This window comes from Platalea leucorodia (assembly GCF_965183815.1).
Source record: "Platalea leucorodia genome assembly, chromosome: 5".
In the NCBI taxonomy this organism is placed as follows: domain Eukaryota; kingdom Metazoa; phylum Chordata; class Aves; order Pelecaniformes; family Threskiornithidae; genus Platalea; species Platalea leucorodia.
The window spans coordinates 669663-690251 of record NC_138827.1 but is presented as its reverse complement, the minus strand read 5'-3'; the positions used below and the strand labels follow the sequence as shown (position 1 = coordinate 690251).

Below are 20589 nucleotides of genomic sequence, written 5' to 3'. Positions count from 1 at the left end.
GCGGTGGGGCCGGCAGCCCCCCGCACCGGCGGTTTGTGCGGCGAGACCGGCGCCGCGCTCCCGCCCGGCGGCGGAGCCGGAGGGCCTGCCCCCCCCGCCCCCCCCCCCCCCGCCGAGGGCTGCTGTCTCTTTAAGACCCGCGCGGGCGGTGCTTTTCTCCGCGTCACGCGGGCAGGCGCCGCCGATTGGCTGCCGCCGCGGGCGGGCGGAAGCGGGGTGGCCGCCTCGCTCCCGTCAGCGCCATGGCGGCGGCGGCGCTGGAGCGCGGCCTGCGGGAGGCCGCGGCGGCGCTGGGGCGGGACGGGGACGGGGCGGCGGCGGCGCTGGGCGCGGTGCCGGCCGCTCTGGCGGCGGCGGGGGGCCCGGCCGCCCTCGGGGAGCGGGAGCGGGCGCTCTTCGGCGCCTTCCTGCGGAGCCTGGCCCGGGCGCCCCGCGCGGCGCGGCCCGAGGGCGTGTGGCAGAGCTGCTTCCTGCAGGGCCCGCCCGGCCTCGCCCTCTGCGTCCTGCTGGAGGCCCTGGCCTCGCCGGGGTCAGTCCGGCTTGGGCCGCGGCGGGCGGGCGGCTCCCGCGGGCCCGGCCGGGGCTCCGGGCTGGCTTCCCGGTGGGAGGCGGGCGGAGGCGGGTGCCGGCCGGCGCGGTGGCCGGGGGAGCTGGCAGGGGCTCGTCCCCTCGGGGGGTGTCTCGGAGCGCAAAGGAGGGGTCTGAGGCTGCCCCACCTGTGGCGTGACGGGGGATAAGTGTGCAGGGGAGGGGGATGAGCCAGCGTGGGCCTTGCCCTGCCCTCCGGCCCCTCAGTCCTTTCCTTTCAAAACCCACGTGCAGTGCTGATGTTTTCCACAGAGGTCACAAAACTGTCTTCAGTTATGCTTATTGACTGTCCTGAAACGTTAACAGCCAAGGAAACTGTAGAGATACAAAGAGATTAAAATTGCTTTGATTTTGATTAAAATTCTGCGTGATTGAGCGGCATTGTTGTAGTGGTGAGACCACAACGGCAAAACAATAGCGTGCACATCTTTTTTTACCAGTTAAAAGGGGCAGGGACTTACTCCGGTTACTTTCTTCCAGCCCTGGCTTGCATCCGAGGGAGGTGGCTGAGGTGCTGGAGCAGTTCCTGCAGGAGGGACGGATTTCAGCTCTGATGTGGGAGGTCTGCCAGCAGCCAGCGCAGGCTGGCTCACCTGAGCTGCAAGAGGCCCTGCTCAACAAGATCGTATGTTTGCCTGATCATGTGAGCAATAAACTCCAGGGGAAAAACCCGCCAGTGTTTTTCCCACAGAACTACTTTCCTCTCTTGGGTGGTGCAATTATCCAGGTGCTGCAGAAGATCTCCGATTCTCTAAGAGGTAAGATTGCAGGAGGACTGCTATAGAGACGGCGCTTCTGAGGAAGTGTTTTGTGCGTGGACCCCCCGGCTGGTGCTTGAAATACAGATAACGGGTATTGCAGAGCCTCACGGTGATCCTTCAGGCTCAAGTTTATTGTCCTTAAAAGCATAAAGTACCAGGAATGAGGAAGATGGCCAAGGCCTTTTAAAATCCCACTGAAAGCTGCGATCCTGCAAGCTGTTAAATAGTGCCTGTTGCCAAAGCTTAATTGTGGTCACTTGGTCTGTGCTGAAGTAACTGTAGGGAAGATTTAAATGGCGCTGAATGAACCAGTGGCTTTGTTACCGTTGTGTTAAAGTGGGACGGAGCTACTTTAGTCATCTGACTCTCGCTGTGTGAAAATAATAGAGTGCCGTTTTGTGCCTGAAGGCAGGTGGTGGAGGGAGGAAGAGATGATGCTCGAAAAGAAAAAGTTAATCTGTGGTTTTAGGCTTCAGCACTTGTAGAAGTGTGTGCACCTCCTTGTGAAGGTTGTTTGGAGGATGCTGGTGATGCTCTTGTTAAGCTTGTGTCTGTTTTATCCCAGGTGGCTTGGATTGCTCAATCTCTTTTGTTTCTCACGTCCTGGGGAAGGTATGCGTTCATGGGAGACAGAGTGAGTGGTTTCCAATACTATTTTGGGGAGGGGGCAAGTCTGTTTTACTGTATTTAGTACAGAAGGATGACTATGATGGTGATCAACAGAGGGAGTGGGAGACTGACCAATTAATGCTTTGTGGGTTTTGCGAGTTGGACTGTACAGGCTGCTCTCTGCCTTCTGAGGCTACTCAACTACGTATCTGAGAGGTGTCGATGCTTTTCTGTCAGCCCACGTGAATGTGATCTGTTCTCCTCTCAAAAACTGATGAGGATAACCTTTCCATCCTGCCATTTGGGGCATAACTATTAAATGTTCTTCTAGTGCTTTTCATCCAGTGGTCTGAAAGTGCCTTGTAAATACCAGCATAAATCGCTGCCCATGTGTAATAACCCTCTCATGTGAGTGCCTTCAGTCTGGCTTTGCTTAGGACTTTGAAGCCACTGAATGCAGAAGTAGTTAACAGGGCTGGGGAAGAAGAGGAAAGATTTTCTAGCTATTTACTGTGATGAGGAATACTTGCAAGTTCCTTAGGCCACTTAGGTTAGTTCTTACCACAGGAACAATTTAGAACTGCAAACTGTACGTTCTATTTCTTAGTCTTGTAAGGATCTTGAAATTTGCAGGCTGACCTTGAGTACCATTGCACCGGTTCTGCCCATCTGGGGTATTTACCTGTTTTCTCTTCCACTTCAGAGGAAATTCTGAGCGTTTTGGTACCCCGCCTGACCGACCTCACCAAGTCAGACTGCATCTGGCAAAGAATATGCTGGCGATTGGTTGAATGTGTGCCAGACCGCTGGATGGAAGCAGTGGTCCTTGGTTTTGTTCAGAGAGCACCGGGGTAAGAACTCTCCTTTTCTCCCTGATTCAGAGCAAAAGCTGGAATTTTTTCACAAATACTTGCAGAATCAGTTTCTGAAAGATGCTGATGTGTGTGTGTGTTTGTGTAGGTGGTTTCTTACAGTGCCGTTTCCTGAGAGACTCTGGGGGTAAAGTACCTGATTGTTCCCTCTCAGGTAGAACCTGCACCATTCTTTAAAGATGTGCATCATGATGTGCAGTGAAAAAACAAGTGAAAACATTCTTTGCAATTACTGACTCACTCTTAAAGTTTAGAGGTGTTTTAGAGACTTTGTTGCAAATAGCTGCTCACAGAATTTCCTATGATTAGTAGCAGCATGACAGTAATTACATGGATTCCTAATGTTGTGCTATCGACCTGTCTTGCTAGGGCAGATACCTTGTCTAGGTTGCTGGGGAACCTGGTAGTGAAAAACAAGAAAGCTCAGTTTGTGGTGACACAGAAGGTGCTGCTCTTGCAGTATTGCCACACGGTAAGGACTCTGCGTTGAACAGCGGTGTAGTAACGCCTGTTTTTCCCAAGTGCCAACGTGTTTTTTAGCTGAACTCCAGGTCTTCTTGAGTAAGATTTAACTCTTCATTCTGAAATCAGCCCTCAGTCTCTCCACATGTACCTGAGCTGTGCAGCTGTTTACTTACGTCCCCTCAGCTGAACGTAGTGATGAGGGAGAGGTTAATGGTTGCTTTGAAGTCATGGGATTCATGTGCTCTCTCAGGGTTGAAGGTGATTAGCAGAATTACTGTACTCTTTTTCTGGAACCAAGTGGTTATTTGCACATAATTTCAGTGTTCTGGGGAGCTGGAGACATCTAGTTAATTTAGAATCTGACAGAAGAGACTGAAGAAGCTATGACCCACCCTCAGCGATAAGAATTAGATTGAAGAGATGAGATAAGGACTGGTTGTTTTTCTTTTTTTTCCTGTGCATCCGAGTTTGTCGCAAGGTGTTAGGAAGTGTTCTGTGGCTTGTGATGTTGTGAGAGATGTTCTCTAGACTTTCTGTGTTCCATGGTTGCCTGGGACTGTGCTGATCCGGTTTTGACGGTAAAAATACTGTACTGTATTCCTGCCTTGTTTTTCCATATATTTCATCAGCAACTGCATCTGTGTGTTTGATTGTTTTTTTGAAATTTGCTTACTTTTCTGTCTCTGAATGTTGTCAACCAGTCCCTCAGAATGAAAACTTTAGCATAGTAAAAATACACATTTGTCATTGCTGGATGACAACTTTATGCCCAGTTAAAGCAAGACTCATGGTTTTTGTTGCAGACTGCAGTGCTGCAGAACCTCCTTGGCTACCTGTCCCTGGATAGCCTTCGGCGCGCCTTATTGATCAAAGTAAGGTTAAGTAACGTTGTTGGTGAGGTATCTGATGGAAAACATTCTACTGTGTGCGTGTGCGTGTACGTGTGTCTGTGGGGTTCACAATTTGGTACTTCTCTAAGACACTTTTTTTACTGTTCACAAGAGTGAGGGAAGCCCTACCATATCACAAGTAAATTGTGATATACAAATCGAAGACTTTCTGCACTGCTGGCATTAGTTTTTCGTATGTAATTGGTAAATTGTCTTCCAAGTAGCAAAACTAAGGAGGCTTGGATTCCGACAGATGCCCCATGTCCTCCATCCTTCTCAGCTCCCTCTGTCATCCCCTGTTTGTGTGGCTGGGCAGATGGCAGCAAGTCATGAAGCTGGTTGAGAGCTGTCTGTGTGCCAAATGATGATGCTTCAGAATCTCTCTCAGCTACCTTTTCCTCAGTGGGGATGCAGATATTTTCCCATTCCATGTCAGCAGTGTGATGGAACTTCTAGGAAATTTGTATCTCTGGAAATCTCTACTGTTTTGTCAATTTTTTTTTTTCACTAGTTACATGTTCTGTTATTCTGTTATCTGGAAGTACTGGGCACCTATATAAGATTGAACTAAAAACATATAAAACCGTGTAATATCATACTGTTTTTGACAGTAATACATACTGCTCTGCATATAATATAACTTTTAAATAAAAAAACCCCATTATATTTAACAATATATTAAATGAAGGTGGTGTGGAGTTCTCAGTTGGTCAAACACTGTACATTTAGGCCCCTGAAATACAAAGTTAGCTCTGTTTGTAGGGAATGTAAAGTTCACTGGGAAGCATGAAGACCAAAGGGCCATCAGAATATATTAAAAAATGTGCTTCAAAAAGAAGATTACTTGTGTGTAGAAAAGATCCATTTCAAGCCAACTTGAGTTTTCTGATTCAGGTGCTGCAAGAACTCTTGGAGACCTGGGGCAGCAGCAGTGCTGTGAAACACTCCCCACCTGAGCAGCAGCAGTATATTAGCAAGGCCATCCTTATCTGCCTCTCCCACCTGAAGGAGCCTGAAATCGAGAGCTGCAGGCAAGGTGAGGCAGTGGGAGAAGGAAGAGTTAGATTTGTTTAACAGAAGGTCTGACTGTGAGTAGAAAAACATCTTATTCTCATCTATGAATAAAGAAAATTGCCCCATCTTCATCTTGGCAAACAGGGTAGCCTCCTGGAATCCTCTTTTTCTTTAGCACTGATACTATATCGTTCCAAGTGCATAGATTTAAATTATAAAATTGGAGAACCATATCTCTGAACTAACGTTCTTACCTGAACAGTGGTTTAGGAACCCTTAAGTTTTGTTGCAGGAAAATCAGGATTGACTCTGGGACTGGTTAGAAGGATGGTGTGATTTGCAATTTATAGGCTTACTGTTGGAGCATGAGTAAGGCTTCAAAGGGGACAGGGGAAAGTACACCAAGGATAAAAAGCTGTTTGATCGGGCTCTGACCACCCATGTGCATTCCTCCGTGTCATTCTGCTCCCCTCAGTGTGAGGTGAGTAGTGGTAGTGAGTTCCCGGCAAGGACCTCCTATTCTGTACTCGTACAGTGGGTAGCACACTGGGGCCCTGGTCTAAAATTTCTGTTTCTGTTGCAATAAAAACAAAGTCAGTCCAATGCCCAGACTTACTTCCCTGTGTGTATGGCTTTTGGGGGCGAGAAGGTTGACTTACCAGAGCTGTTCATCTGTTTCATTCTAGAACTAATTCTTCTTTAGGTGAATAAGTGACCTGCTATTTACCAACAGTACTGTAGTTTTATAATCTGTTTCTTATCTGACAGCGGTTGCAAAGATAAGCTTTTCTGAGTTGAAGGAGGTCAGTCAAACAGCAGTAAGCCTGCCTGGTAGCTGGCAACCGTCATTCTCTGGGCTGAGAAATACTGGTGTTATCTGCGTGTTTCAGCTTCTCTAGGTGGTGAGGGAAGTTTCTCCCTCCATGATTGTTGTACTGGTCAGAATTTGTAGCTTCCTCAAAACATGGCATTTCACTTAAGTGGCTTTGAAGCACTCTAAAAACCAGCTAAAGATTGACTTGACTTACCATGCTTTTTTGTTTCAGTGAAAACTGAAATATTCCAAATTTAGGATATCTTGCAATGTTTTGTTGACTTTGTACCCCATGAAAGAGCATGCTTTTATCATGTTGGTGCTGAAGGTCGATACCGCTATTGCGGAAAGAGAAGTCACAGTTGCATGGGCCCTTTCTATCTTTCTGCCCATTACTAGGTGGTGAGTGGCTAAAGGTGCCCTCTCAGGGAGCTGGCATAAAGATGGATGTTTGTTTCTGTCACTGTTTCGTGCACGGTTTGTTTTTTTTCAGAGCTTCTCACAAGCATGATGGAGGGCGTGAAATGCCACTTGGACAGCAATCTGCCACAAATACGGCGCCTGGGAATGATCGTGGCAGAGAGCATTAGTTCAAAAATAAACACTGATGGGCCTGTCCTGAAGTTTCAGGTGAAGGTTATAATGAAATTTATGTCTGGTGTGCAGGGCTTAGAGGAAATAAAAGCTTTAAACCAGGTGATCCAGGGCATTATAGCAAGTTCTAACACTTATCTGAAAATAAGAAGAGACAGCAACACTTTCAAAAAGAGAGGATATCTGTTTACAAAAAACAATTCTATAGAAAATAGCCACGTGGCTGAGAGTGACCTTAAGAGTGTAATCTGATGGTAAAGTTCAGGGTAAACTGATGATAATAAAGGACTGCTAGAGGATTATTGTATTGCATGAGGGAATCGGAATCTGACCCATGGAAGTGGAGAGGAAACTTCAAACCTAAACCAGTGGTGAACATTCAGTCCCTGACGTGGTGGGAAGACCTGCTCTGAGTTGAGAGTTTCAAGACTGACGTGAGGAAATACGCTCTGCTATTTCCAGTAGAGTTTATAAGAATTATGTGATTAAATCACATTAATTCTTTAAAAACCTGCGTCATCCCTCATGTCACATTGCCATTTATTAAATGTTTTAAAGATTGTAAATAACATTCAGGCAAGGTGTGATCAGATACTACCATTAACTATATGGCCAGAGATTACCTATGGCACCGATTGCTATACAGCATAAATACATTACTGCTGGCAGCACAGTGATTGAAGCAAATGGGGTTTGTGTGGGTCCATCTGCTCGTGAATCAGTCTTCATTTGCACACAGCAGAAGGGTCAAATGTTGACTGCTGGGCCCATTTGTAGTCAAACAGAGTGCAGTAACCATTTTTCTGAATGTCTAGTACGAAGAAGATGATGAAGCAAGACAACTGAAGTCCCTTCTGGTGCAGACTCCACCATTCTGTGTTGTCCCCAGCCTTCCAGATGATGAGTAAGATATTGCTACTGTTCATCTCCATGCCATCTTTTTGCCCATCTCCATACCTTTTTTTGAGTTACACGCTAGAACTGTATACAGTATTGAAGATGTCGTACATATTCTTAAGCAGTATAATGCACCTTATTCTTACAATGCAGTGTAGTTATGTTAAATTCATAACTCAGATGGTAGTATGTATTAAAATTGCTTGTTTGATAGCTGCGCATGGTGAAACCATGCTGCAATTTCTAGGGGTCTTATGTGCCCCTGGGTAGAATCAAATGGGCCTTTCTGTTCACACCTAGGAAATCTGGCATTTGGGCCATATGCCCCCCACCCGTTCATCCATGGCAAAAATCTAGCATATCTGTCAGTCTAAAGACTGGGGGTTTTGGTGCTTTTAACTTTAATAGCATCTGCTGAGGCTTTTTGAAGCACTTAGTTTTATCAGCAGATGAACGAAGCACTTCGTGTTATTAGCAAATGAAGCCGTCTAGCACTCCAGTGAAACCCAGAGGATTTATTGCTCCCATTTTAGGGGCATAATCAGCATAAACAACTGATTGTGACAGCATTTGAGAACTAGAGAGATGAAAGGACAATGCCAAAGTCCACAGAAATGGGTACAGAGACAGAAAAAAAATTCTCCATTGTTATAGTCATCCCACTAATGATGAATTTAGGTTAAAGATGTTTCTTCCCCATTTGTTCAGTTTCAGTCACAGCTTCAAATATGGTGCAGGCCAGCGTGACCCACTTACCACAGATAAGTCTTTCCTTAGCAGTCCTAGGTACAAGTTAGTGCAGGGGGAACAGAGCAAATTAGCTAGCTTAATTTTTGTTATCCATTGCTCTTCTGTTAAGAGATTCTGCTTTGCTTCTCCCCCCACCCCATTCTCCTTCCCAGGACTTTGTTCCTTTGTCATCCAAGCTAGGTGGGAGACTGCAGGAGAAATAATTATCTGCCATTCTGTTTAAGCAGCAAGGGTTGATGGTGTGGGTAGTTTCTTGCTTGTGAATAGGGACTGTTACTTTATTGGTTTTAATACTTCTTGTTCCTCACAGCAGGAATGAGAAAGCAGATGCTGCACTGCCATTGGTATTGGAAAGTAACAAGAAGTCGCATACGGCAGCCCCTGTGGTGCCAGATGAGGGGTCAGATGCTGAGCTTGACAGGTACGGGGGCAAGAAACTGGTAGGAAATGGAAGAGAAATGGCAGGTTCTTAAGAGCAGACGTGGGGAGAAGGGAGCTGTTGGTAGCTGCATTTCTTGGCAAATCTTATGCTTTCTGACCTTGTTCAGCTGAGTGGTATGCAGCAGAATAGGACTTTGCGTAGGAAATTGCACACAAGTATGTTAGTCAATAATTTAAGCAAAGCTCACATCGTGTACAACCATTGATTTTACTCCATTTGACTTAGATACTTGTTTCCTGGAATTACGGATATATCTACCCATTTTAATAGTGGACCTGCCTTATTCTGTCACTTTAGCAATATATAAAGAAATGTCAAGAATCAGCTTCTGGTCTCTTGGTCACCTGGCTCCATCCTGCACTTGACCAGGAGATCCAGTCCCGGATCTCGTCACAGAAGTGCTCTGTCACTGAGCTTCAGAGTGATTCATACAACTTCCTAAGGAACCCTTTCAGGCCAGGCTTCAGCAGCGCTGCTGGGTGATGCAAGAGTGATGGTGTTCCGGCAGTGTATGTGCTGGTTCTTTCCTGTTTGTGTCTATAGCTGGGGAAAGGAAGAACCTCTATACCCCGTAGACTAACTCCTGCCTTTATTTCTTTTACAGTGATGATGACCTCATCCCTTATGACATGTCAGAGGATAAAGAACTGAAGACTAAGGCTCCTGTGTATATCCGAGACTGTATTGAAGGTAGGAGATTTGGGGCTGTGTCTTTATCTGTTTTTTACTGGGTTTGGGAGAGTGATCTCTGCGTAGGGTTATTTTTTTCTGAACTAATTTGAAGAAGCTGTAGGATTTCAGTAATCTGAGCTAAAGTGTTGAGCTGTAATTTCTGAGTAATTTCAGTTTAGTTCCTAATGCTGGTCATGCGCTGGGTCAGTGATACCTGCCTATAACAAGACAAACTATTGGCCGAGGAAAGTTGGGGGTATGTACCCAAGCACAACCATTCTGTTAATAGCTTTTGTTTGTCTTTTGATTACCTTCAGTCCTGACAGGATCTGAAGATCTGGACAAATGGGAAGCTACAGTCAAGGCTCTTGAGAGCTTGGTTCGAAAGAATCCAGCAGCAACAAGAGAGGTGAAGTAGTACGAGCTGAGTTACCGGTGGGCTGTGATACAGGATTATCCCTTTGCCCTCGTGAGGAGACTAAACATGCCAACAGGGCAGCAGGCTAGGCTAACATGTACCTGGATTTAAAGCTTTCAGCTTGGGAAGGGAAATAAAAGGAAATAGTTGCTTTGGAGGTGAGGCTACAGAGCACAAAGGAACAAAGAAGCAGGCAAAGGTGCTGGCAACAGTATGGCATTTAGCAGCTCCAACGCTGAAAATGAAACGCATTGCAAGCAGAGCTTGCCAGTAACGTGAGGAAGCAGAGGAAGCTCCATGCTTTGTGCTGGGCGGAAAAAACATTAGAAGTGCAGTTTACAGAGCAGCCACAAATTCCACAGACCAATTGATTTTAATTTTGGATTTAATTGGTTTTGAATAGAAATTTAATTTAATTGTTGTTCCCCCACAAAAAGGGGTATAAAATCAAATGGACTTTCCCTATTTGCTTGTACAAGTATAACGTCCTCCTGAGGGAGCAGTTGGATTGTACTGCTCAAGATGAAAAGCTCAGGTGAGAGGAACTTGGGACAAGGTCGCCGGTGCGATGAGTGCTCACCACCACTTGTGAGGGAACACCTGAATGTGGCAGAGAGACAGGCCTCTGCCAGCGGAGAAGGGGAGGGGGTGTAGTCTGGTAAACAATGCACAATCTGCTGCTCATCAGACATGTCCCTGAGCTGGATGGGCTCTGGGTGCGGTACTGTACCCTTTAACCCATCAGTTACAGTGACAAGTCCTCCTCTGTCATGATGCCACCACTTGTCCAAAAAGCCAAAGTGAATGGGGACAGAGAAGTTGGCATAAGGGTTTGTTCAGTGTTTTGAGAAATCTCTGGATGGCATTTAGCTTAATGTGTTTTCTCTCCCCCCTAAGTAATGGACGTGTTGCCTATATTCCATACCCTCGTTGTCTTTGCTCAGGCATTAGAAATGCTGTGTAAATCCTGTGAGGAAAAAAAAAAAAAGCACCTGCAGGGATTTGATTCCTTTTTTCATATTTTGAGCAGGTTAGCGTGGAGCTGGCAAAAATACTATTGCATCTGGAGGAGAAGACCTGTATTGAAGGCTTTGTGGAGCTCCGTCAGAGAGCTCAAGTAGCTGTTTTAACCACAGATCCAATACCTGTGAGTTCCTCTTATTGCTTTCCTTTTTCCAGTTGAGACACAGGCAAAAACCTAAGCAGCTGAAGTCTCTTGCTAGCTTGATAGAAGCAGCTATCAGTGTGGTAGAATAGCTAGTTCATGTCTACAGCATTTATACAGAGAGGGGCTATGTACTGAAAAATCTGCAATAGATGACTGGAACAAGAGGAAAGAGAAAACTCTGTCAGAGCTGTAATGGACTGGAGGAACTGTTTGGATGCTGTTAGTATGAGTATACCTGACAAGGCAAATTAGATGAGGACTTATTGCGCTGAAGGGGAGATTGTTTCACATAGAGGGAAGCTGCGGCACAAAGGGCTTCTGCAGAAGACGACTTGGCTGGTGGTTGTAATCGTAGAATCACAGAATGGTTTGGGTTGCAAGGGACTTTTAAAGATCATCTACTTCCACCCCCGCTGCTGTGGGCAGGGACATCATTCACTGGAGGAGGTTGCTCAAAGCCCCATCCGACCTGGCCTTGAACACTTCTTATGATGGGGCATCCACAGCTTCTCTGGGTAACCTGTTCCGGTCTCTCACCATCCTCATAGCAAAGAATTTCTTCCTTATGTCCAATCTAGATCAGTCAGTTAAACTCTGTCAGTTTAAAACCTTTACCCCTTGTCCTGTCAGTACAGGCCCTGGTAAAAAGTCTCTCTCCGTCTTTCTCATAAGCCCCCTTTAAGTATTGAAAGGCTGCAGTAAGGTCTCCTTTGAAGTGCCAAAGCTGCCGTGGCAGTTGTTTGGGTACCTCGGCATGGGAGGGGGAGAAGAATGGCCAAGTCCCGTTTGTCATTTACTTCCTTTGGGAGAATCTAGAAGTGGAGGGGTCTGAGTTTCACCTGTTTGCACAGCGTGTCTCTTCCCTTCTCTTGGAGGCTCATTGTTAACTAACAGAAAGCAGGACTCCTCCTGAAATGCAGTGCTTCTAGAATTAGTGGGAAGGCTGTTTCCAGCCTGGGTTTGTGTTCATTCTGCCTTGATTTTTCTGCACAGGTAGCAAAGTACTTGACCTCCCAGTTCTACTCTCTGAACTACAGTCTTCGTCAGCGCATGGACATTCTCGATGTAAGTGCTCTTCTCTTCGCTTCCCACTTTCCTTGTGTCTTTTTTGCACCAGTGCTGTTTCCCTGAGATGTAACGGGGTTGCCTTTTATTCCTCGTAGGAGGAGGCAGAGGCATGGAAATCTCTTACCTTAGTATTTGTGCCTGGCATTCCCCTCTTGTTCATAACCGTGCTACGCTCCAATTATACAGCGGTCCTGCCCCACAGAATGCAACACATACGATGGTCATTTGCCTCGGAGAAGCCGCTGTTTCCTAACACGTCATCAGTCTGTTACATCTTCACTTTGTGAAAGGCAGTGATCTGCTTGTGACGGCTCCTACATCATTTCACTTACTGTGTCTGAAGGAGCCACTCTTCTGTTTCAGGGCTCAGTGACCAAGCGGGGTCAGTGCCTCGGAGCCAGTTGGTGGTTCGGGGGTCGGTTACCTTGCTGTTCTTCATTCTAAACCTGTTGTGCCTTTCTGCCTTGCTGTTCCTGTCAGATTGGGTGCAGGTAACTGTTGTTGTTGCCTAGTACAGCGATTACCCCTTTTTAACAGAACCTCCCTCTTTTTCATCTAGGTATTGGTTTTGGCAGCTCAGGAATTGTCCTATCCCAAATCCCATGGGAAGACCAAGCATTCTGGTGCCCAAAAACCTTGTATCCAGCTCCTTCCTGGAAGTGACAGCTCTAAGGACTGGAGAAGAATTGTTGATGAGAGGATCAAAAGCAAGACTCGGAGATTTGCTATGGTGAGGCCGGGGCAGAAACAAACTAAGGTCAAATCCAGGAAAAATAGGAACACTAGGAGTTGCTGTAGCTCTATCCGGAAAGAGAAAAATACCTATGAAATTGGGCCCAATCCAAAGGAAAGACTGTGTAACTTCAAAAATAAATTTATCTTAGTATCTGGCTGAATCTTTCGGTGCAGAGTACCAACTCCTGTAGTCCTCTCCCGGCAGGGAGAGGAAAATAAACGTTGAACTCTTGCCTTGCATTGAGGGATAGTTATTGCTGTCCTGTGCTTGTTCTGAGCTTGTCTGGCCGCTGCAGGGAGCTGTGACTGCACCTCACAGATCCCAGAGCCTCCTCCATCAGACGAGCTGCCTCCGGACTGGACTGTGTCAGCCTTCCTATTTTTCAGGGAGATAAATTGATGCCAGTTTCCTAGATCCCAGAACTCCCCTGTGGACAATCCTGGAGAACTTGCTTTCCAAAACTGCTTTATCCATTGCATGTTCTTGTTTCTTATATCTAACCCAGCAGTACTGGGCTATATTGTACTGAAATACTTAGATGTGTGAGAGGATCTGAAGTGAGAAGTGAGCCATCCAGTCTGGAAACGAGTAGCCATAGGCATACAAGCAAGCAGTGGCTGACAGGGGGATGGCTGCAAGGCACCCATTGACCGTCGGTCCAGTGAAGTGGAAGAGTCAGGTGCTGCATCTTGTGTCTAGACTTCATTTTTCTCTTGAACAGGGTCAGTCTCAAGTGGAACTGGCTTCTGGCCCAAATGAGTTCAATTCTGTTGCTGGGCACTTCTTTTTTCCATTGATTCAGCACTTTGACAGGTGAGTGTGAGCACCTTGGGATGTGGGCCTGGCAGCTGCCAGGGCGAACCTTTCTGCTTGTTCTGCTTGCCTCAGAGCAGCAGGCTAAAGCCCGGCACCTGTGCGGGAGTCCAGTGACACCACGCTGACTCCTGGCTCGTGCATAAAGCTTAGAGAGGAGGGGTTTGTGGTCTCTTGGACTTACCCTGTGAAGTCTTGTTGGGCAGGAGTATGTAAGACGCTGCAGAAGTGAAGGTACGTTATGAAGAATAACCCATCAGCAGGTGCACAGGTGGATGATTTTGGCAGTACCAAACCAGTTGTCTCGGCTGACCCTTCACCTTGGGAGGTTCACACAAAAAACCCGCAGAACTGGGACTGCAGTCTTTAACCAAAGTTAACTCTGTCTCTGGTTTGGGCCTGTCGCCTGGACTGGTCCTTGTGACCACGTTGTAGGACACGGGACACAGTTTATTGTCAATCATTTAAGTCTTTGCTTACCTAAGGAAGGCTGAGTAATTGATTCCATGAGAATCAAGGTTCTTGTAATACCGGTCTTAATGGTTTGTTTCTAGTGTGGCAGTGGTGCTAGCTTTTGCATGCAGTTCTTTCTAAGTAAAGCCTGTTGGTAGAGTAAGTGATGCCTGCTGTAAGAGTAGAGGATGTTACTGGTCTGGGAGCAAAGATGAGAGCAAACAGCTGTGGCCTGTGTTAAACTGGGAATGACTGTATAATGACTGTTGTCGTAGGGATTCAGGCTTGTGGGGGACGGTTGGCCCTGCATAACCACCCTGACTGTTCCAAAGATGCACGGATCAGCCTTCTCACTGCTACAGGACTGTGTATCTTGCACTTGCAGGCCTTTGACAACATTTGATCTCCTGGGGGAAGATCACTTTGTCCTTGGAAGACTGGTCCACACTTTAGCAATCCTGATGTACTTGGCTGTCAACACTGTGGTAAGAAAGGCTGCACGAGCCTGCAGGTAGCAGGAGAGGCTTCCAGCCTGGGAACTCAGAGGTGCCTTCTGAAACAGCAGTGTGCTCTGGGGCCCGCTGCACTTAGACCCTCAGCAAGTTTGAGTCGCGTGTGCTGAGAGGTTGCAAAAAGGGCTGGGAAAAAATGGTCGGAAGAGAGACGTGGGATTCAAGACACCCCTGCACTGTCTTTTGCTTCTTCTGGTAGAAAAGCTATCAGTTTCTTTGGGAGTTTGGGCACATCATTTCACTTTACTGCCTAAGTTTCCTTATCTGTAAAATAAAGTTAATGGTAACCCTGATCTTCACAGCAGTGTATCTCAAGGTCCAGTTCTGTAGGGTGGTGTGAATGTGAAGGTATTCAGTGTTTCTGTCATAACCCTGTTTTGCAGGCAGTTACGGCAATGGGAAAGGCACTGCTGGAGTTTGTTTGGGCTCTGCGTTTCCACACTGACTCGTGAGTTGTAGTTGTATGCTTTCATTTTTAAAGATCAGCTGCGAGCCGGTCTCCAGCCATGGTTTGTCTTTGTCCAAGACTAGCGCCTGACTGAGAATATCCATGATTTAATGCATTAACTCTATGCTCTCTTCCAGCCTTGTGTTCTTACGACTGAGTATTGCAAGAGCATGTAATGAAGGCACTGCTTTAATGTCAGGCCAACGTATGAACTTGGCTAGTGTCTTCTAGTGCGGAGGTGGTCATTACCCATAGGGAGCATGACAAATTTCTTGATCAGCTATCCGTGTGATAGTTTCATCCGTGTTTACTCAGGGAGCTTAGAAAACTTTAGGTTCAATTCCAGCATTCAACCCTGGAAAAAAATTAAGACGTGTAGCCAAAATTGTGTAAACGTCCAATTTCTGTTTTGATCTCGGACTTATCCAGGACTTGGACCTGTGCTAGACTCCCTGCCCCACAGTACGGTAGGGGCTCTGTATGTGGGCACTCTGCCAGCTGGTGCGTGAGTACGCTCCTCATCAGTAGGAATATGGGAAAAGTCGTCATAACCACAAACATTTGAAACTGGAGAACCCCTGAGGCGAGGAAATCAAGGTAGAGCACGAAGCTTCAGGCTCTAACCAGTTCAGTCTTTCTCCGACAGGTATGTGCGCCAGGGTCTTTTGTCCTGTATCTCCTCCGTGCTCCTCAGCGTCCCGGCGGAGCGTCTTCTGGAAGACATGACAGAAGAGCTTTTGGAGACGCAGTCCTGGCTGGGAGGTAGGATGTGGTGGTGTACGCCAGTGTTTTTCTGGTTAGTGGTGCAGTCTTTGTGCAGCATCTCTTTAGTTGTGATGATAGCAGCGATGTCCTAGTGTTGTGCACCAAAGATTTGCATGATAAGCATATTTATCACTTGCTTCTAAGATCAGGGCAAGGACCAGACCGCACTGTGTGCTGTAGAGGCGTGTTACTGAGGTATCTGAAGCATAAGCTGAGCTGTGTACAGGCCAATCAAAAAAATCCCAAAATATATTACGTGCCCCCTTTCTCTGTCTAAGCGTCCAACCACCCACCTCGTGAAGCTGCAGAAAGAATTGTCATATTGCACGTTACGTTCAGGCGGTGACTTTGGCCAGCAGTAACATACAGGGCTGGTATGGCCCGTTCACGCCACGTGCACAGAAGATGGGTTTCATTAGTGCTAAAACTAGGGAGGAAGAGGAGCATGGCCCCATCTCCTGACTTCCCATTGCTGATGGAAAGAACGACCCGTGAAAGACAGCAAATGACTTTGCATGCTGCACCCCACGCACCTTACATCAGCACACGGGTTTGTGGGCTCTGGCAGGCTGGAGCTGTGCAAACTGGTGGTCAGGTATCGCCGTGTGCTGGAAGTACAAGAGGAAATGGCGTTCTGTGTGCTTTGTTGCTCTGAAGCCTCCCCTGTATTCTGAGTGGACCTCATGCAACTCCCTGCGTTGGCTTCCTTCACCATTCTCGCTCCTGGCGAGTTGGCTTCCCGCAGGAAGCAACGCTGCCACAGCTGGCCTCCGATCCTCCCAGGCTGTGGAGCTCTGTGCCCTTGAAAAGGAAGAGAGCTGCCTTGTGGGGCCAAAAATGTTGCTTTTCCCATGACATGGTGTGCTCCGAGGAATCTGCTTGTCTCTGCAGTTAACGCTGCTATTACCAAGTAAAGCCTTTCCAGGAATGTTATAAATGTATTTTCAGCACAAGGGTCTGCGTGATCTGTTTTTATTGAGTTATTTTTGGAAGGAGGACGACAGAGCTGGTAGCATCTTTTTATGCCTGTAGGTAGTGTAATAGCCATCTCTGTACGTGTAGTGCTTTTCCATGAAAATTGCCTGGTAGATCCTGGTGGGAATGAGAGCAGGATAAGATCACAGCTGTGCGTAGAGAAGGGGAAATTGTTGTAGGAGCCATTCAGAAACCTTAAAGAACACAACTCGGCTCCACGTCTGGTCAGATATGATTTAAGTGCAATTTAAAAGTGCTTCTAGAGCTGCTTCCTGAAACGCAGCAGCTGCTTGGGCTATGCCTTTGCTCTTTGTCGTGCGATTGTCAGTAAAACAGCCGTCACGGGGAGGCACTGGGCTCCTCCTTGCTGCTCCAACGGGTGAAGTCAGGCACCAGACGCCTACTTTTGTGACTGAATCGTGGTTTTGAGCTAGCGGACTTGCTGTGGCTTCCTGACTCTTCCAGACAAGATTTGCAAGTGGTGTCATGTATTAGACGCGCTGCTGTAGCTGGAACAAATGACGAGCTGTCAAGCATGCAGGCCTTCCGCTACCGTGCCTAATGGCCAGGAGAAGTCACCGCTTTGGGTTTCAGCTTAGAGCATCTGCGGTTCTCTTGCTATGGCTAAAGCACGATGAGGAACTGGGGGCTAGAGAATGTTCTCCATGGAGCATTTAGCAGCAATCTACGCATCTGCTCCAGTTTGTTGTTATAGCACAGCCTATGCAGATTGCTGCTGGTCGTGTGTGACTATGACGGACTGTTCCTGCCCGTCAGCCGTTGGGCTGGAACGAGAGCTGTTCCCCGTTAGAAAGTGTTTGCAGCAGGGTGTGAGAAGCTACTTCAGTCACTGTCACAGTACTGTCTACTTAGCGGATGCTTTGGGACGTTTGTGCTGGGGAGAGAGGCTGGGATCCACCTTGTACTTGTCTGTCATTGCCCTTAATGCCATGCTGGGCCTGCTGTTGAGGAGCCGAATCTTTCCCGGGGGAGGGAGGGAATACCTAAACATTTCTAGGAAACAGTTCCTTTGATTCCTCAGCAGCTGCCTTTGAGGGAATTCCCCACCCCTCGCAAGTGCTGCAGAGCTGTGTCAGAGGTAAGTTTGGTTTATGTAAGGACCTGAATGAATCTCTGGTGCCCTGCGCCTCCCGTTCGGTGGCAGCAGTTCAAGATCCATGCTCATGGCAATTAGAAACAGTGCCAACAGCGGCATCTCAGCTTCTGGGCTTGGAACCTCCTCCTTTTTGCCTTCTGTAGAGGGAGTATGGCAACACCATTGTGAAGCTCGCCCCGAGGTTATAAATAGCCCTACTCCATCTGAATGAGTCATGTGTTTGGGCTGACAGTCCGGGGCTCCGAGCACACTGCTTGTGCGTACAGGATATCCTTGCACAGGCTCCCTGCTCTTCCATGCTCCCCCTGCTCAGACATCCTGCGTGCATCCTGGTTTTTACTTTGCAGGCCCATTAAGGGCCCCTGAAATAACAGCTGCTGGAAGCAGCTTCATGCCCTCCCTTACTTGCTGCATGAAGTGTGAAAGACCGACTAGTTTATCAGAAGATTCCTCTCGGAATGGAGAATGTGTTGAAACTTGGGGCCTGCCTCTTTCTTCCCCCATCTGAAGGGCAGCGTGAGCACAGATTTCAGGAGGGAGCACTGAGCATTTGTTCAGATTGCAGGAATTGGCAGAATGGCGACTTCAGGCTTTCGAGTAAGTGGATTCCTAACTGCAAACTGCGTTCACGCTAGTGGATCAGCTGTATAAAGGTCGTGTGTAGCTCAAGGGCACAAGTATGAATTCTGGCATGGAGGTTATCCCGTGGCATGCAAGGTCAGACAGTTTCTGTAGTGTTTCAACCCGACTGACTACTCGTTTCTGCTACAAGCATGAACCGAGCATTACCGCACGCGACAGTCAGGGCTCAGCTAAACTCATACTGCTCAAGATGATCAAGTTTGCACATCTTTGCCTTCTGGTCTAACGTAATTCCTGCAAGTGCCGATGTCCAGCCCAGACTTCGCTGCATTTAGTGCTGTTCTGTGACGGCCAATGGAACAGTAGAGAAGTGTTAGGTGAAGGGCAGTTTTCCCCATTTTTCCAACTAACAGTGGCTTCTTCTTTTACAGATGTGGTGGAGAAAGATCCAGATGGGGACTGCAGGAGGCTGGCCTTGCAGAACTTGCTACTAATGGAGAACCTGAAAAAGAAACTCCAAACTGCCCCTTCCTAGCTGAAGGGTAAAAGAAGTGACCTTTACCTCATCCTCTTGCCAGCTGAGTGCATGTAGGCACGGCTGGGGCCGCTCCAGCAGTCACCTGGCTGGAGAAGAGGAAGAAGGGGGAAGGGTGCAGAGCTGTAAGCCAGCGAACCTGACTTGACATCTGGACTTTGTAGTGGAGGCCAATTTAGTGAGCTACTGCTATCCGGTACGGCGTGTACAGATGCAGGAAGGTAGGCGAGCGCTGCCATCCTCCCCACACCGCCCCAGCCCCCACCCGCAGCTATTTATAACCTTGGCAGGTTTGAGCGCTCTGCTAAAAATACAGGGAAGATCTCATAGCAGACTTCTTGTCAGAAAAACAGGAGGGCTGGAGAGGGCTGCTTACCTCCCGGGGCCGAGTCTATGACACATCCATGACAAAGGCTCCCCCTCCTTCCAGCAGCCCGCGTTCGGTGGAATAGCTGTTGGTCTGCTGCGCGAAGGGCTGGGCGGTGTGGGGAATGACACCGCCGACAACGGAATAGCTACACTGAAGTTCTGAAACTGTGCCAAACCTGAAAGGCTTGAGCTAGAGCTGTGCTGTGGTTGGGAAGGAACAAAGCAGGAATTCTCTTTGTATAATCTTAGTACAGAGATAAGTTTCTCTTAAAGGATAACTAACATCCAGATTCTTGGCCGTAAAAATCCATCCCCCATCCCTCCCCCCTTTTCCCCTGAAAGTGTGCAATTTAAAAACTTCATATTCACCCCAAGTTTTGAAGCAAGTCGCAAAACAGGAAAAAGAAAGAAAATTCACTCTAAGCAGAAGGGCTGGTTGGTATGACGTGTATGACCGTGACTTTATAACTACACCTTTGTGGGGCAGGGTAACAAACGGGCTTAAAGATGAGCAAAACCTTGGCTGCGTACGCTGGGCTTCACTTCTCATGGTCCTACTTGTGCCAGGGAAGAAATTTGCATCCTAAAATCTGACTAGCACAGAGTAGCCTGACCCAGCTGCAGTGTTTGGAAAAGCAGCTTCACAAAGAAGCTTCAGTGCCTCGGAGCGACCCTGCCGGAGCAGGGAGGAGGGGACCAGAGGGCCCTTCCAACCCCGCCATTCCGTGATTCTGAGGTTCAGCCCAGATGTCTGTAAATGGTAGCTCCAGCCTGCAGGGCCCCGTGATGTACTGAAATGCAAGCGTTGCGTTGGGGGGAGTCTCCCGTCATTCCGCAGTCAGGGAGCAGTTTGACTTTTACCCAGGCTCCTGCCCAAACGCGGCAGAGATTGTTTTCAGAAGTTCTGACTTCCAGGGAATGACAAGTCAGCACCTCAGCTGACTTAGATCAAAGTTGTACTTGAAAATTTTGTTAACTCAGGAGTTTCCACCTTAGTTACTCAGCTCTTTTCTGTACTCAGAAAAAGGCCTGAAGTTACAATATGCAGCTCTTGGTTTTTTTTTTTTTTCCCCTCAAATTTATTAAAATACTAAAAATAGCTTCATTACAGGATATACATGTGAATCATTTGTAGGTAGTGTTTGAGATAATGTATTAACTTCAATACTGTTGCTTGTACAGTCAAGCAGGAAAAATAAATTTCTTGGTAATAACCAATAAGCCTTATCGCAGCAGTGTGTTGACGGATATACAACCCCTAA

General features: G+C 47.4%; 1 protein-coding gene across 2 annotated transcripts; it reads left to right on the top strand.

The window, feature by feature from the left end:
- Positions 1-242: 242 nt before the first annotated feature.
- Positions 243-20493, top strand: TELO2 (telomere maintenance 2; the record flags this gene model as incomplete). 2 transcript variants are annotated; one of them, XM_082313567.1, is made up of 20 exons in its annotated part: positions 243-529; positions 1069-1346; positions 1915-1983; positions 2662-2809; positions 3200-3302; positions 4099-4167; positions 5080-5221; positions 6507-6643; positions 7423-7511; positions 8565-8675; positions 9301-9386; positions 9686-9777; positions 10817-10933; positions 11948-12019; positions 12582-12752; positions 13480-13571; positions 14410-14509; positions 14920-14984; positions 15631-15746; positions 18855-20492. In XM_082313567.1, the coding sequence occupies 20 exons, from the start codon at positions 243-245 to the stop codon at positions 18956-18958; spliced, it is 2448 nt and encodes an 815-aa protein (XP_082169693.1). In that variant the 3' UTR covers positions 18959-20492. The 2 variants fall into 2 exon arrangements, with proteins under 2 accessions (XP_082169693.1, XP_082169694.1); XM_082313568.1 differs by lacking the exon at positions 243-529 and having other exon boundaries at positions 1247-1346; positions 1915-1961; positions 18855-20493.
- Between the last annotated feature and the right edge of the window lie 96 nt (positions 20494-20589).